General features: G+C 46.6%; 1 protein-coding gene across 2 annotated transcripts in view; it reads left to right on the top strand.

Moving 5' to 3' along the window:
- The first annotated feature begins 1 nt into the window (after position 1).
- Positions 2-16,750, top strand: part of PHF12 (PHD finger protein 12) — a 31,913-nt gene continuing 15,164 nt past the window's right edge. Inside the window, exons 1-4 of one of the 2 annotated variants that reach the window (XM_017832620.1) lie at positions 2-67; positions 357-538; positions 14,590-14,662; positions 16,223-16,610. In XM_017832620.1, coding sequence (XP_017688109.1) covers positions 2-67; positions 357-538; positions 14,590-14,662; positions 16,223-16,610 — 709 coding nt within the window. Of the gene's footprint in view, positions 68-356; positions 539-8,927; positions 8,946-14,589; positions 14,663-16,222; positions 16,611-16,750 lie in introns of those variants that run through there. The other variant, XM_017832621.1, reaches the window with a different exon arrangement.

Here is a 16,750-nt window from a genome sequence, read left to right on the forward strand (position 1 = left end):
AATGTGGGAGAAGATGGAGACCAAGACGATCGTCTACGACCTGGACACCTCTGGGGGGCTCATGGAGGTGAGGCCCGGGGCTCGGCGCGGCGGGGCTGGGCCGGGGAGGCCGCGGGGCTGCAAGATGGCGAGGGACCCCCCCCGGAGCCCCCGTGGCCTTACAAGGAAGTGCGGAGGGACGGAGGCGGCCCCCGGAGAGGCCCTGCTGGACACGGGGCAGGCTCGGCCGGGGCTCTGTGTGTTCCCCGGCGGGCCTGGGACTGCTGTCTCCGCGCTGGGCACGGGGAGGAGGGCGCTGGGCCGGGGTCGGTGCAGCCCCTCAGAGCCCGCTCTGTCTGTTGTGTGTGCATGTGCAGCAAATCCAGGCCCTCCTGGCTCCCCCCAAGAGCGAAGATGGGGAGAAGAAGAGCAGGAGGCCCGAGAAGGAGCCCAGGCGAAGTGGCAGGGCCACTAACCACGATAGCTGCGATAGCTGCAAGGAAGGAGGGGATCTGCTGTGCTGCGATCACTGCCCCGCCGCTTTCCACCTCCAGTGCTGGTAAGGCTCGGCGCTGTCTCCCTCCGGGTCTGCCCGGAGCACTTTCCCTCCTAGCCGCTCCCGCTTCCCGTTAGGTCTCGGGGAGGGGGGGACGCGGGGCCGGGCGGAGCAGGCAGGAACAAAAAAGGAGGTGCAAACCCCACTTAGGTCCATCCTCCCCCCCAGGCTAATCCCCAGCGGCCGAGGTGAAACCTCCCCCTCCCTCACTGCTTTCTATGGGGCCGAGGGGGATCCGTCCCTCTCCTTTCTTTTTGTGCTGAGCAGCGGGCGAGAGGCCTGGAGGAGGAGCGAGGCCGCTGCCTGCGCGGCCTGGCTGCCTTGGTGCTGCCCCTGCCTGGCCTTCCACCCCCCTGCCAGCGGGTAACTTCCTTTCTTCACCCCTTTCCAGGGGTGCCTGGCCTGGGGGGGGACCCTCCGGAGGGCCCTGGCTGGAGAGGGAGAGGCGGTGGTGGCGTCTCTGCACCAGGCCTGACGTTCCCACCGCTTCCGTGCTGCTGCAGCTGCTGGGAATAATGGAGGTTGCTGTCTCTGTGTCTCCCTGCCTCACTGTTTACAATATGGCGACCTTCCTTTAAATTATATTTTTATTCTCAGCGCCATTTTGGCTGCATATATGACTCCCAAACCCTCGCAGCGCTCCCCACAGTATCTCGAACGTGAAAAATACCTTCCCTGTGGAAATCCAGGCCTCCAGACTTTAGCACTGGCCGGGTTTATTCCTTTCCCTCCTTTTTTTCCCGTCCCTCCTGACTCTTCCGACCTGCCTGTCTCATCCATGGGGGTGTCCGCCGTGAGATGGGGGGGGCTGTCGGGTGCTCTTGCTGGGAGTTGTGTGGCTTTGTTGATGAAGGCAGAGCTTTCTGCATGCAAATCCGGGTGCCGGGGTGGGAGCCGAGGCGCGTGTGGAGGCGGTGGCAGAGCTCGAGGCGGTGGAGGCTGCAACGGGAATGTCTCTTGCTGCCTTTCCCTCGCAGCTTCCCGAGCTCTTGGCACAAAGCGACCCGCCAAAGGCGGCCTCAACTTTCCGCCCCATAGTTTCTCCCTGCCTGCACCCGGAGCCTGGGCGCATCCGAGGCCTCTTTGCCGAAATCCCCCCCCTTTCAACAGTTGACACAGGCGGGCAGTTTGTGTTAAATTAGCGCAGCCAGAGTGGATAATGGAGTGGAGGAGGGAGCAGGGCAAGTCAAACAGCTGGAGCTCGGGCGTACAGAGTATTCTTCCTTAGGGGAGATTTTTTAACCACATTCCTTTCTCTCTTTCATGCTTTGGAGCTTTGTTTGCCACCCTGTTACAGCTGTCTCCTCTGCTTTTTTTTTTTTTTTATTATTATTCTTCTGTTGGGTTTTTCTTTCTTTCTGATCCCGATTTTTGCTCGATGGTTATTCTGCGTTTCTGTGCTAATTGCAGGTCCGTGAACACTTATTAAACTGGTTGCTGATACCAGGAAAGCTGAGTGTGTGGTCACAGTTGTGTAGGGAGTGTCCCGTTAGCAGCGTGTAGCCAGGCGAACCCGACAATGCTGTAGTGTGCAGCCATGACATCATCCCTCCTACCCTGAGGAAGTGCTACTGGTGGTAGTGCAGGTCCTCTAATATTTACTAGGAGGATACTAATTATCATTGTTTTTTGCCCAGTGTTTTTGATGAGCTTTAATTTAAGGGTGGTTTTATTCTTCTGCCGGGCATGGTTGACACGTCCCGAGCCTTCCCTTAGTGAGGCTGGAGTGATGGCTAAAACTTCACTTTGGAGGTGGAAGAGCTGTGACTAAGGCTGTAGAGTGACTCTGAGTCCTGGTTAAACCTGACCATAAGTGAGACCACTCTGTGCATGGCTGAATTTCATGGCTTAATTTGGTGAGTTTTGTGTAGTTAGCGAGTGGGAAACAATCCTGTGAATCGGATACCTGTAAAGCTTTGGCTGTACCCGAGTTAGTTATGTTGTAATTATTTAAAAAAATGTATCTTTGGCTACCTAATCACTGTTCAGAACAGAAATGTTCGTTGTCTTTCCTGGGGGGTGTCTCAGGCAGTCCTTTTGACAGTAGCCCAGACCCTGCTGTGGGAGGTGGCACAGTGTGGAAAGGCTTCACTTAAAGGCCTCCAGCTTGACCTTGGTTCTACCTCCTTCCCTCTGGACCTCTGTCTAACCCTCAGCCATGGCCTTCAGGTGACCCAGGTAGTCTCAAAGGGATGCTCTGGTTTTGTTTTTGTATTTTCTTCTCTTTACCTCCTACATCTTGCTTAAAGTAAACTTCCGTTCTGGATATAAACTCGGGCATAAAGGCAACACTTGCCATTTCCTTTCTGCCTCCTTTTTTTAGTTAAAGAATAGCAGCTGTAATGCAAGGCTTCATTTTAAGTCGTTTGAATAGCAGTGCTGGAGCACACTAACTGATTTGTGTTGACAGCTTACCTGTTCTTTAAATGTTTATTGTAAACTTTAGTATCAGGTTGCATTGATTATCAGTATAGCATAAAAGAAAACAAAAAAGCAGCTCTTAATTGGCCTAGGATTGGTAATCAGTTGATTAAAGCTGTATAGGAGAGGCCATATTATAAAAGAAAAGGGGTAACAGGGGTGTGATTGGCCCAGCTCAGTGGCCCAGGAGGTAGTTTTGCTCCTTCCTGCAAGAGAAGGTTCTTCTATGTCATGTCGTTTAAACCTGTAGCAAGTAAGTTGACTTTGTTAGGTGAGTGCGTGGCCCTCAAACTTCACCAGTTTGCCTTAACTTCAGTTTAGTACCTAAACCTGTTGTCTTCTGTGGAAAACAGAAGGCACTTGGCCAAAACTCCCAAAACTTTCCAAGTCTGGTAGTATTACACAGCTCTGGTAAATAACAAGTTTTGTTGATACACTGGGGAAGGACTGCTCTCCTGAATTAATGTAGGTGGAAGTGACTTCCCAGTTCATCTGTTGGGGTGTCAGCTCTTCCCACAACTCTGTTTTGTAATCAGTAGTTCAGGATAAAGCTACTACAGGTACTGTGAGAGTCCATGGGTCAGGAGGGTTCCCACCCTGGCTGCAGATAAACTGACCTGGTGGGAGGGATACGGGAAAGTGTAAAATCCCTTCCAGATACTTAGTTTCAACATACTTGGATTATTATCATAGTCAGATGACTCTCTTCAGGTTTGAATTTACAGAGAGAGGTTTTTTGGGTTCTTAATAGTTGTTGGAAACAGAACGTGGCATCTTTGGCTCTGGAGTCGACGTTTGGTTCTGCTGTTTGCCCATAATCTGCTGCTTTGGGTAATGGCTTAGTGTGTATTTCCATCCTGATGTTCTCCTTTAGCCCAGGCCCCTGGGGATGGTGCACGCTCCTTCTTTACATGATTGAAAACGAATTTTCCAGTAGTACTTCTATTCTTTCCCATTTATATCCTCCTCCTGGCTATGTGATTGTTAGAATTCCCTGTGTTTTCTTGAGCTTGTAGTAAACTTGATTCACACTGAAGCGGGTTTGCAAAGTGACTGATGTTGCAAATTCATTACGGCTTCACTGAAGGATTAGAAAGATCCCCGGGAGAGGAAAAGTTTAGTTAACAAGTTGGGGGAGGGGAGTGACAACAGGAGGGAGAACCAACACAGAACAGTTTTGTGTTTGGTTTTTTTTTTTCTTTTCTTTTCTTTCTTTTTATTTTTTTGAAAGTCTCCCTGCCCGGGTTTCTGGTTGGAGGAGCCCAAAAGCGCCAACCTCTCTGAATGCTGCGGTTCAAGTCCCTCTTGTAAATCTCGACGCCGCTGGCTGTGCAGCTCTGCTGGCTTGGCAGAGTGACCTCAGTCGCCTAAAGCTGACCAGTTATGTAAACAGACAGTACCAATTTTGTGGCACTGCCCAGCAAGAAGGTTCCTCGTAGCTGCTGGGTTCACCCCACGGCTGCGCTGGGAGAGGCCGCATCCGTACCAGGGCCTGCTGCCTCCGTCAAACCTTCTGCAACACCTCCTCGTGTTTATGTTTCCAGTGTTTGGCTCATTTCCCCTCTGATTTGGCAGTCTTCACCGAAGTGCTGGTGTCGAAGAACAGGAGTAACAGAGCTGCAAAGAGCAGCAGAGGAAGCTAAACTGGAGTTTTGCATATTTTCTATGAGTCACATTGTTTTAGTGCTTCTAACAAAGAATGGAAAAAAGTTGTGTTTGGCTGGTAGGACATCTGATAACTCTTTCCCCACCTTGTTCATATTCTGCTTTATCTTTGGCATTTGGTCTGGCTTTGGTTTTTCACATGAATATTTGTTCTGTGTGAGGGGAGCAAAACAATGGCTTGTCTATTGTCTCAGCTAATCCTTCTCTTAATGGTCATCTTGGGCTGCCTCAGGGGGTTCAGATGAATCTTAGAGTGATCTGAAGCATCTCTTGCTTCAAGGAGTAGCAGGATGTCTGTGAAGGTGCTGGAGAGGTGAGCTTCGTGCCTAATGGTGACTAGGAGCGGGCTTTCAGTACATCAAATTACGTAACAGCTTCAGAAAAGCTTGTAGTTTAAGTGCAGAAAGTTTTTATTATGAGGCTTTCTGTTTGTTTGGGGTTTTTTTACAGTAAGTGACTGGCAAAACCCTACTTTAGTGTTTATATAATTGCGTTTTGAAGGTCAGAGTAAGCTGTTCTGTTCCCAGTAGTCATTTAAATGTATCTATCTTAACCGATACTTTGTTAAAACAATGTTGGTTTAAGTATGTGCTTAAAAAAAAAACAAACCACCAACTTTTTTGTTTTTATGTATTTCTGGTCTGATATTTTGGTAGCAGTGGGGCCAGAGTAGGATCCTAAGGCAGAAGGAAGCGATTGCACAGAGGGTCACTACGCGTGCGCCTGCAGATGTGGTAACATGATCAGTCTTGGCAGCTCTGCTCTGCAAAGTCGTGCCAATGAGATTTTTCACTCTCCTTATTTTGTCCTAAATCTCCTGATGCAAAGGCAGATAAGGTCAGCCCAAATCTTATGGACTTGAGCTGAGGGCACCAGAAAACCATTCACGGTAATAATTTGATGAACTGGTGATTTTGGGGATTTGCAAACCACCATTCTCACCTGTGTGTGTGGATGTTGCTTGCGTTGCTTGCTTTGCAGTGTGGGCAGGAGTTGGGCGTTCGGACTGAGCCGTGGATCCCTGCTGCCACTCCCAACATCAGTGTGGAGTGGTAGAAGCCATGTGTTGGGATTCTAAAGTCGAGGATTCAAAGTTGGAGGAGGACAATAATCAGCTGCTTCATTTAAGCTTTGCCTTCAGACATGGCTGCTGCCTGGGCTGGTGTTATGTCAAACACCTGCATTGATCTGGAGCTGTTTTAAAGGGCACAGTACAACACTGAATAAGGAAAGTTTTCCATTGTTTTGTCCCTTGGCTTGGGAAAGTGCCAATTTTATGTTGACCAGGACTTGTGGAACTGAAAAGTCTTTTGTTTTTTTTTTGTGCTGCTACGGGGTCGCGTCTGAGTTGACTCCTCAGGATTAGGAGGATGCAGCAGCTTGCTTGAGGTAGGGTTCACTGCTTTGTTCCTGCTGCTCCAGAGCTGGTCTTTCCTGGTATGTCAGCCTGCAGGCATGACTCATGGGAGCCTTTCACAACACGGAAAGGTCTTCCCAGAGGAATTCCAGCTCCTCCAGGCATTTGCAAAGGAAATTCTTAATTGGATTAGATTCATAATACTAATCTGCTAATGACTGTTTGTTATTATCTTGTAAATATATTCACCTTCTTTTAGCTCGCCTTCTGTCTTTTTATCACATACAAGCTCAGTGTTGTTAAGATTGTACAGCCGCCAGCGGATCTGATAGTTGGGAATGGGAGGACTCCTGTGTTTATTACACGAGATCGTATAATGCTCGTAATTATTCCCTCTTTCTCCATTTCTCAGTGTTGTTTTAGGTGGGGTAGTAAAAGGGAAGCAGAGATGATTGGCACGCCTGACATCCGGCTGTACTTCTCTTACCGCGGGTGTGAAGGACATCCCGGGTGGGGAGTGCCCCTGTACAGTTGTCAGTGACAGAACTGCGTATTTGTAGCAAGAATGGGGCCTAAACATGCATTTCCCCCCTAAACCAGACCTTTTTGGGTTGTAGGTGCTGTTGTGGTGTGGGGACCACCTGCAGGAGGGCAGGGCTCCTGCGTGTCTTTATGTAGGACAGACTGAGTCAATTCGAGATTTCGTTGTAGTGTTGATGCTGAAATAGTTTTTCAACATCAACATCAGTTCTTCCGTTTATTGACCCACACCAGTGGATGTTAAAGTGTTTTTGTTGCTAGACTGACTCACTGATATGTGTCAGGTTCTCGAGTTTTTCCTGTGCTCTGGAGCCCTTAATACTTGAGTCAGTAGCAAAGAGCAAGAATCTACTGTGAAGAAAGGGAACATTTACTTCCAGAGTAGGAAAGAGGTGCATCTCCCTAAAAGCAAGTATGACAGTCTGATTATTTAGGGAGTGCTGTCTGTTGGAATATAAATCATGTGAGAAGGATGTACCCATTTTGGTTGTTTTTTTTTTTTTTTTAAACCAGTCAGGAAGTAAGCTTGGACTTGTGAAAATGCAAATGTATGTGGGGATATAACATGGCTTTGTTACAAGCGAGTGTAGGCAAAAATGTCTTGCCACGTCAGGTTACTGGCTAAACTTGTGATTTTTGTGACACAGATTGTCAGAGCTGGCTTTTCCTTCTTATAGTAATCGATCTATGCTGTGTCCAACTCCATTGCTCGCTAGATGTCTGCCCAGCTTCCTCGAAGGAATGCTGCAGTATCCAGTAACTCTGTAAGCTGAGTAAAAATAGTGTTGTAGCTTCCCTTTAATAAAGGGGTTGACAGATACCGGTTGTAATGCACTCACATACCTTTTTAGGGTATGGAGTAAATGCTAGAGCCAAAAATGAAGAAAAAAATGTGTATAAATCATTGTTCCTGTTGATGTATCAGATCTTGAGCACAAAAGGCAAAGAGCATCTCGGCCAGCTGGGGGGAATCGAGCGCCTGAACCCAACTCTAACCCATTTCTGCTGACGTGTGCTCTGCACGAGTCACTTGAAGCAAACTAGATGGAGCTGGAGATTACCGACTTTGAACCCTGCAGAAAGCAGTGGCCTGAGGATACAATTTAGCAAGCTGAAAACCCCATGCTGAATTTCTGGCAAGCGCTAGTGATTGGTGTGAAACACCTGCCTGTATAGCCTCTGACTTTGGGCACGGCATCATGTGAACTTCCCAGTGATCTCCGTCTAGAATAGCAACAGGAGCAAGATATGAAGGTGATCTGGAAAAGGCAGAAAAGAATGTATACCCTGCTCTAAGGCTTTTTTTTTTGGTGGATATTTCTGTCTCTGTTCTTTTTTCTCTCTTCCCCAGTGTTCTTGGGAAAGCCTAGTCCACATGTAGATGTCAGAATTACACTTCACTTGTGCCTGTGTGAAGACAAATTCATGCTTTTGCTTTTATGGGTCTGTCCTTCATCCTCTTCTAATGTGCTGCTTTCCTTTTTTCCACCTTATTGCTTCTGTCCTTTCACCCCTGTCTCCTTTGAACACATTCAGCATGGCTGGGGCTGAATGTGTTCACTTCTCAGAAACCTCTCAGACCTGTGTTTTGATTATTTTTTTTCCCACCAGAGATGTCTCTTCATTTATTGTTCTTTAAAGACAAAATTGGATGAAGTGATTCTCAACAGGGCTGTGTTGTTCCTCAGCCTTCTTTCTTTTCCCTGATGCTGCCCTATGTGTCATCCTGCTTTGAGAAGATGACTTCTAATCTGTTAAGAAGATGGTGCTGTAAAGATCTGAACACTTAATAATGAACCTGGACATTGAATTCAGGCTATTGTTACTATTGTCTGCAGCACAGGCATGAGTGATGCCTCGGAAAGAAACAGGAGTCAGAATGTGCAGAATGTCTGAATTTCTGTGTCTGACCCACATTTTTCGAAGTCAACAATTCTTCCTATAGATTTCTGTGATTTCTGCTTATAGATACAAAGCTGGATGGTTCCCCAAGCAGATATGTCTCAAATATCAAACTAATTAAAAAATAATAATCAAAATCCCCTCACTGCAGTACAGGTGGTATTATAGACTTTTTTAACGAATATTTATTTTTTTTATATGTGCATTTGTTTTTATATATATGTGGAAATTTAATACCTTAAAAAACAATACTTCCTTTAATTTTTTGTCAGCTGTTAGTGAGGGTAATAACTAACGGGTTGTCTAGGGAATGGTCAGGTTCTTTCTATAAATAGAAGTAACTAATTACATCAGGTGATCACATGTTTACATGCAGCTTATCCAGTTTATTGGACTCTCCTGCTCGTCAGGTTGGAGGCAAAAAAGTTCTACTTCATGCCTTTGGAGGAAACTTTTCTGATTCCCCATGAACCTCAGGATTGTCTGCGCATGAGGGCACAGGGAGGAGGCGGGACCCCAGTGAAGGTAGGAAGGGAGCTGAGGTAAGGTAGATAACACCTGCTTCCATGAGGTTGTACTTTCTCTTCCCAGGATGAGAGTAGCAGGAGGGATTTGTTGAAGGATACAAGTAAATAAGTCCACTGGCTTCGGAATTTACAGAATACTCCCAAAATTCATGACGTGCTTGTGAAATGGTACCTGGTTCTTAGGAACATGGTAGTACTGCTGCCAGAGGCTGGAACTGCTGGCCAAGCCCTTGCAGTGTTGAACACTGGCTGGTGTGGAAGGCAGAAATAAGCAAACAGTGAATGAAATTTTGGTGTCTGGAATAGCCAGCAATGCTGTTTCTTAAACTTTTAAGAGCTCGAGTCTTCCTCTGCTCTTTTAGCATTACGTAGGTGGATTATGTTAGTGTACCTTTATTTTTTCCTTGCATGCATCTTGTTTCTCTCTGTCTGCCCATATAATGGTGTTTTAATCCTGCTTCTGTTCTCTGTCTGTTGCTGAACCCTTATTTCCAGCTCTGGCCATGCTGTTGGAAAGATGCATGCTAAGCAGATGCAGTGTTCCAGATGATGGGATAATTGGTGACCTGTGAAACAGTCATTTCTGTTCCCTTCCTTGCATAGTGGCAGCCAAAATAATCATGTTCCGACCTGTTTGGTGGTGTCCAGGTCTCCTTGCTGGATGTTACTAATTTAGAACTTTTTATATGCATGCTCAAGTTCACTTCAGTGTAAACAAAGTTGTGCTGGCTGCTGTCAAGCTTTTTTCACTGGTTCCTTCAGGACTTGTTGCACCACAGGTAAAAGTATAGTGGCTGATGCTCTGTGTTTAATGTGAATTGCACTGCTGGCTTCAAATAGGTATAACTTATAAAATGTGTGAGCCTAATTGAGACCAGAAAATTCCTGAAACTCTTACTTTTAATGTGATCAGGTCACGCTTAGAGGTCTGTAAAGACCAAAATTATGCCGGGTTTATCTGAAGTTTGGTCTCTGTATTGGTGCTTGAGAAATCTTTGGCTTCTTCAGGAAGATTGTTCCTTGTAGAGCTGAGTGTCATAGTTTATCTATGTTAACGAGCAGAACTTGGAGACTTCGCTGAATAATTTGCACTAAGGAATAATCCTGACACTAGTGGAAGAGAGGAGAGATCTGACAGTGTTCCTATTAACCATGTTTGAGGTAATTGAAGTCTGACTTGTCTTCAGAAAAGAGTAAGCTCTGCATTGATCGAAGAGTACAGGAGGAAGGTAAGGGAGTTGCAGTGGGGAGGAACTCAAAGGGAGCTGCAGCTGTTGGCTTGTTTGGTGTGGTTTTATTCTGTATGAGTTGGAGGCTCGTGGTGCTGGGTTCCAGGTGTCCTCCTCCAGCCGGGTTTTGGAGCAGCTGTGAGCAGAAATGTGTAACTTGGGCGCAGTAGAAATGTTCCAAAGAGCTGAATTTGTAAATGATGCAACTTTTCTCAATGGGACTCTTGTAATGCACTGACAGCGAGGTTGGTTTCCTGGTTTGTTTTAGCTGCCATTGAGGCCCTGCTGTAGGAAGCCAGGGAGCCTTGTTCTTTATGAAGCTGGTAGAACAGCTGTAGCTCTATCCATCATAGGGATAAATAGGAGTCCGATAGAAGAGCTGAAAGCCTTCTTCCTTTAACTGGCAAACATAACCAGCATCCTTCATTATCAGCCTGTCATTGAGTCTTGATAAGTTAATGAAAAGTTTTCTGAGAAGGAAAAATGTGTTTGCCTGCATGTTTTCATAGGGTCACTATTTTCCCCACACACAGAAAAAAATATTTAAGTCCGATTGTTGAAAACAACTGACATGAAAGAGAAGTTATTGAAGAAAGCTTCACCAGACACTGGTTTGTTTTCTTGCCACCATTATCCCAGCTGGTAGCTGGCTGTATCCTGGTGGGTCCAGAGCATGCTTTCCGTAGTGTCAGCGTGCCTTTGACGCAAGATGGCCTGGAATGCTGTGTGTAAATAACCTCAGGTCTGCTTATAACTGGTTCCTTTGAGAGCTGCGGCCCAGTTTGTATTGGAGAAGGTGCCATTCCTTGGAGCATTTGTTTACCTATTTATTGAGGTCAGCAAAGTGAGGAGTAATTACGGGATTTAGACTAACAACAGGCATCTGATGTATGAGAGCTCCAGAGTGTGAAATTGAAAAGCTAAGTGGCTTCATGCTATCATTTGCTTGATAAAAACTCCTAATATACTCTTGAAGATTTTTTTTATTTCATCATAGGCATTTAAATTTTATTTAAGGGAGGATTTGCATAGCATCCTGACGATGGCAGAGCAATGCTTGACAACACATCTGATATGAATTTCAGAAGATACTAAACTTATTTAGAAAAAACCATGAGACTGGTATTATGGCAAGTGACTCCGTGTCATTGTAGTGGTTTTGACTAGGCAGTGATAAACATCTCCTTTAGTTTTCAGAGACTTTGTATGAGTTGATCTTCCAGGTGTTTTTAAGTCAGCGTGTGTTTTTCAGGGCTGTCTTTGTCTTAAATCCAGAAACATGTTCTGCTGAGCAGATTGGATTTGGGTCACATCAGACCTTTCAGATAAAACAGCCCTGGGCACCAGTATATTGCCTGTGATGACGAAGGGGGAACTTTCTGAAATGAAGGTTTAGCGAAATTGTACTGAAAAGCACAACTGACTGGTGTGTAGTTGAAAGGAGATGTGTTGTAACCGAAGATAAAGTTGGTGCTGTACAATTCCAGGTCCTGTTGGCAGCAAACACTGATGGCTGGAGCTGTGCATGCTAATGAACCTATGAAAGATAGAGAGAAAAGGGCCATGGTGCTCCTGCCAAAGTGCTAATTCTTACCTTGCTTATGAAGATCAAGTATCTTTTTCAGATTTAAAACTCAGTTTCTTTTATGCTTACAGTAAAAGGTTGAAGAATGTGGTCATACCTAGTCAATTAAAACAGCATTCTTTAGAGCTTCCCTGGCTTTCTGCTGAGACCCAGGCAATGCTCTGTGCTTGCTGCGAGGCCAGCAGTGCAGGAGCAGCCTTCATCAGTCTTTGTTAGCACGGCGAGCTGCCTTGATGAACAGTTCATTAACCAGGAGAGGCAGAATCAGTCTTTTAATACACTTGCCATAGCAGCTAGGCCCTGACAGTGAGCAGAAAACCTCAGGAGGCTTGTCTGAGCTCTAAAACCTTGCTGCTGGTCTGAAACAAATCTTTCCCCTCCTTCCACAGGCCTTTGGGTAGCAGCGTTCATTAAAATGCTTCTTTAATAGTACCGCGTACGTAGGATTTCATGGTTGTGGAACAGATAGTTCAAACACAACAAATGGGACAATAACATCCACATTTGAGAAGAAACCTGTTCTGACTCTTCCAGGCATCTCTCAAGGTTCACCGTGGTATTAATTGTTTCATTGTAAAATGCGTAAGATTGAGGTAACAGTTAAAACAAATAACCGGAGGCATCTGGCAGCGCGTGGATCCCTGGCACGCCGCACACGGCGGGATGGGGCAGACGTGTTCCCAGCAGTTCAGGCACGCTCGTCAGGAGCTTCAGAGGGTAAAAATTCGCTAGGAACGAATCAAAGTCTGTGGTTTTTCTTCCCCTCGGGTGCTGGGAGGGGAGAGGGGAATGGGCCAGATGAATCCGTACTTGGCTCTAGCTGCAGATCTAAGAGCTCGATTTCTAGCAGGAGTAAAACCTGAGCTATTGCAGGATCCACCTTAGGACTCAGCATGGATTTATGCTGCAGCAAGCACACGGGGATCATTTGTTACTCTCCTCCTTCTACCCCCCTTCCCTGCTTCTGTCAGCAAAAGATTAGTTTGGGGCAGGGGGGAGTTACAGCTTCAGCCAAGCATTTGAGGCTCTGTGTGAAGCAGCCAGTAGTGCAGGCTTTGGTGCTCTCATCTAGAGCCTGATCCCTTGTTCATCCAAGTCCTCCAGGAAATGAGAAACATAAGCTGCAGGTATGTTAGTGCATATATGCAGAGCACTGCGCTTCTGGAGCGCCTGGAACACGGAGGCCTCTGAAACCCTGCACTCCTCCTCAAAATGGCTGCCAGATGTGTTGGCTCTACTGAATTCCCTGGAGCCTGACACCAGAAATGCTGAGGTTATTACCAGCTTGGTTCTTGCAGTGTTCTTCCTTCAGTCTTCCAGGCGCGGTGTTGCAAGAGCGAGCGTGACCCCGGATGGCTGCAGTACCTGCGGAGGCTGTCGCTGGCAGGCTGGCGAGCTCGGGGCAAGGCTCGCTGGGACTCTGTTTAAACAAAGGAAGCGTGTTTGTTTTTACAGTTCGGGCTTGGGAGCCTGGGCTGGGATCCTGTGCCATTTCCCTGTGCTAGGAGCAAGATTCTCAAGGAAGACAGTCTCTCCCTTTGCTGCAAAGCACAGCTCTTCCTGGCCGACAAATACACATCTTATCCTCTCTGGTTTGTCGGGGATGGAGACTTGGGAAAGCTGAACTTAGATTTCGTTTGATACCTGTCTGTAGGTGCAATAAACTGTAGAGAGACTCCTGAACTACAGTCTGGCTGTCCAGTGTGGCTCCTTGGGCCAGTCTTGTAAGCCCCTTGCTGGTGTGGCTGCACTACTGCTTGATCCCCTTGTGACCCTGTCAGTCCCAGTGGATCCCTTGTAACCCATTTTCCAGTCAGTGGGAAATGGAGCTTCCAGATCTTGCAGTAGTGCATCTATCTGAGTGTTCAGCACAAGAGAGCAGACTTGCTATGCAGCTACCTCTAGCAAAAGAAGGCAGAACTTTTAAAAGTATTATCTTAAGCCACAATGCGTGGTAACTGACTGTTTTTCTGCCAGCAGGTACACTTTCCCTGCCACAGTCAGCAGTTTGTTCAAATAACAAATCTTAATGATAGAGGTGTTGGAAAGTACTTGAGTTAGTAGTAGGATCTGTAAGGAAAGTGTATCATCTAACATATGCTGCTCTGCCTTTTACTGAGGAAAAGTGTTTCTCAAAATAGTCCTCCTTACTCCTTCGTCTAATTTGCTTTGGTTTATTTCTAGCATCAAAAAGAGAATGTCATTTCACTGTGATACAGCTTTTATAGTAAGTACAGATCCATATGAGTAGGATGTATCCTGTGCTTCGTAGCCAAGGCAGGCTGTATATGGTGACACTTTTAAGACTATTTGGGTTGTCTTAAGATAGCAAGTGGTTTCCACCATTAACTGAGTGTGCCCAGGGATGGAGTGCATCGGAATCAGTGGGCAGACTTCATGGCAGCTTGTTCAGTTGGACTCACTGCAAATCCAAGGGATGGAAATGCCTGGATTTATGACTGTGCTTACTGCAAGGAATCTGTGCAGTCTTACATGGAGTAATCAAGTTATTTAAGGATGCGTGGTGTTGCGGGGGGAGGTATGTGTGTTGAACACTAGTGAATCTTCCATTTATCTTAGCTGTTCAATTCTAAGAGTGTTCTGAAACCGTGGAGCTGAAATGGGTGTCATGGAAGAATGGCTTCTTGGAGGTGTCTGGCTAAGTGGATGTATGGGCGAGCAAATCCAGGGAGCTTCACCATAAATAAAAGGAAGTGCCTGGGAGCGGAACCTGCAGAGCTGCCCTGACTGGGGCTGTGTGTACGTGAGAAGAGTTCCAGAAATAACAGTAAATAACAGTAAAGCCTTGCTTTGTGCTTCTCTTGTAGCAACCCTCCACTCAGCGAGGAAATGCTGCCGCCGGGGGAGTGGATGTGCCACCGCTGCACCGTGCGCCGCAAGGTAAAGCCTCTCCTGACAGACATGATCCCTGCCTTTCTGACTGTCCATTTGAAACCTGAATCCTCTGGTTCATACCTGCCTCTCCCCTCAATGTGTACATACACTGCCAGAGTTGCTCTTTGTGCTTGCAGATGTAAAGGGCTTTGTTAGGAACAGGCTCAAAGAAAACTAAGGGGTCTTGATGAGAGACCCTCGTGATATTTTTTACCTTGCTACTAGGAGCTAAAACCGAAGTGCCTGATACATTCTTGCCGAGCTGTGCCTTTTAAACTGTTTTCCCCCCCATTTCTGGAAAGGAAGGAGAGCTGAGGTGCAAAGGAAATCAGAATGGCTCCCCTGCTCGAGGAGGTGAGCTGTCTACAGGCAGACCAAGAATCACGTTAATGCAGCTTTGGCATCAGGGCTGTGATTCTGGTTAATGTGTGTCTTTTAGAAATGTGACTTCACAGAAGTCGCACATCAGCAGAGGGTGAAATCACAGTGAGTTATGATTTCCTGGGCTGTTGAACAAGATGGGGAGTAGATGATTGGGCAAGATTGTGGCTTGTCTTTTTTTTTGCCTTGATGCTCTTTCTCCAGGAAGCTGTCTTGTACAATGTAAACATCTTATTGCTGTGACCACGTAAGGCTGCATAGCAGAGGGTTTAGAAACTGCACCAAGCTCTCTAGCAACTGTTGTTCCCTTGAAGTGACATCCAAAACAGATTCTATGAAAACTGTGTGCTCAGCCTTTTGTTCCTGAAGCGATTGCCTTGTTATGTTTCCAGGGTACTGTTCAGCCATCTGCCAGCAGTAAAAATGAAGGTCACAAATCAAAAAACAAATAATAAAATAAAAAAAGAGAGGTAAAAGAAAAAAATCCCGAACTTTTCTATATTAAAAATTGCCTGACAACACTTTGCTCCTTTTGCAGACTGTGTTAGTGATGGAGTAGATTGGTTCCTCCACATGGGTGATGCTGTCAGGCACTGGAGCAGTGCACAGTCGCCCATCCTGGGCCATGCAGCTTCTCCTCCTGTTGCAAAATGGATCTCATGGCGATGGCAATGTATAGTTTTCCTCTGCTGCAGCTCTCCCTGCCCACCTTGTTCAAGATTCCTGTCATCAGGAGATAGCAGAATGTTGTTTGTATATTGTGCTTGTATTCTCAAGCTGGCCCTCTCGGTCCATAATGGGTTTGGATGCGGTGCCAGGGTTAATAGACTGCATCAACAATGAACAGTCTGCTGTGGAGTTTCTCAGTGTTGGTAGCAAAGTAAACAGTTGTCTGATTTATCAGGCATTCAGGACTAGATGCTGTGAAATGTTGTCCTGATCTGGACTCAACATGGCTATCCCATGCTAACGTTCTTCCCCATACTTGGTTCTCTTCAGCTGTTCTGTCACCTGTGCCTTAGCTGCAATCAAACTGTTCTTGCTAGGTCAAGGCTTGAATGACTTCAGTTGTAGTGAGTGGCTCGAGCATTTTCAGATGCTGTTTGTCTTCAATCACGTATTTGTCAAGGTTGATGTGCTTTGTTTGTGGCCTCCATGATAAGCCTGCCTATTCATGTCGTGCAGAAGCGAGAACAGAAGAAAGAGCTGGGGCAGGTAAATGGATTGGTGGACAAATCTGGGAAAAGGACCACCTCCCCCACCAGTGACGCAGACCTGTTGGACAGGTCTAGCAGCAGCATCAGGGCTAATGCGCATGCCAGGATCTTGGAAAGGAGAGCAAGCCGGCCTGGCACTCCCACATCCAATGCCAGCACCGAGACCCCCAACTCAGAACAGAATGATGTCGATGAGGACATAATTGACGTGGATGATGACTCTGCCATTGCAGAAATGGACTGTGGGCAGCCCCAGCTGAAGCGACCCTTTGAGCTTCTTATTGCTGCTGCCATGGAAAGGAACCCAACGCAGTTCCAGTTGCCGAATGAACTGACCTGCACCACAGCACTTCCAGGTGAGCGGTGCCTTGTCTAGCGTTGGTGAAGATGTCTGCAGTTGTGTCCTGCTGCCATCTAGTCTCATTTCCCTCTTGGTCCCATGGTAGCTGTGGCTCCAGAAGATGCTCTCTGGTTAAAGCAGAGGGTACAGAATTAC

Source organism: Lepidothrix coronata, unplaced genomic scaffold (assembly GCF_001604755.1).
Source record: "Lepidothrix coronata isolate B3197 unplaced genomic scaffold, Lepidothrix_coronata-1.0 Scaffold203, whole genome shotgun sequence".
In the NCBI taxonomy this organism is placed as follows: Eukaryota; Metazoa; Chordata; class Aves; order Passeriformes; family Pipridae; genus Lepidothrix; species Lepidothrix coronata.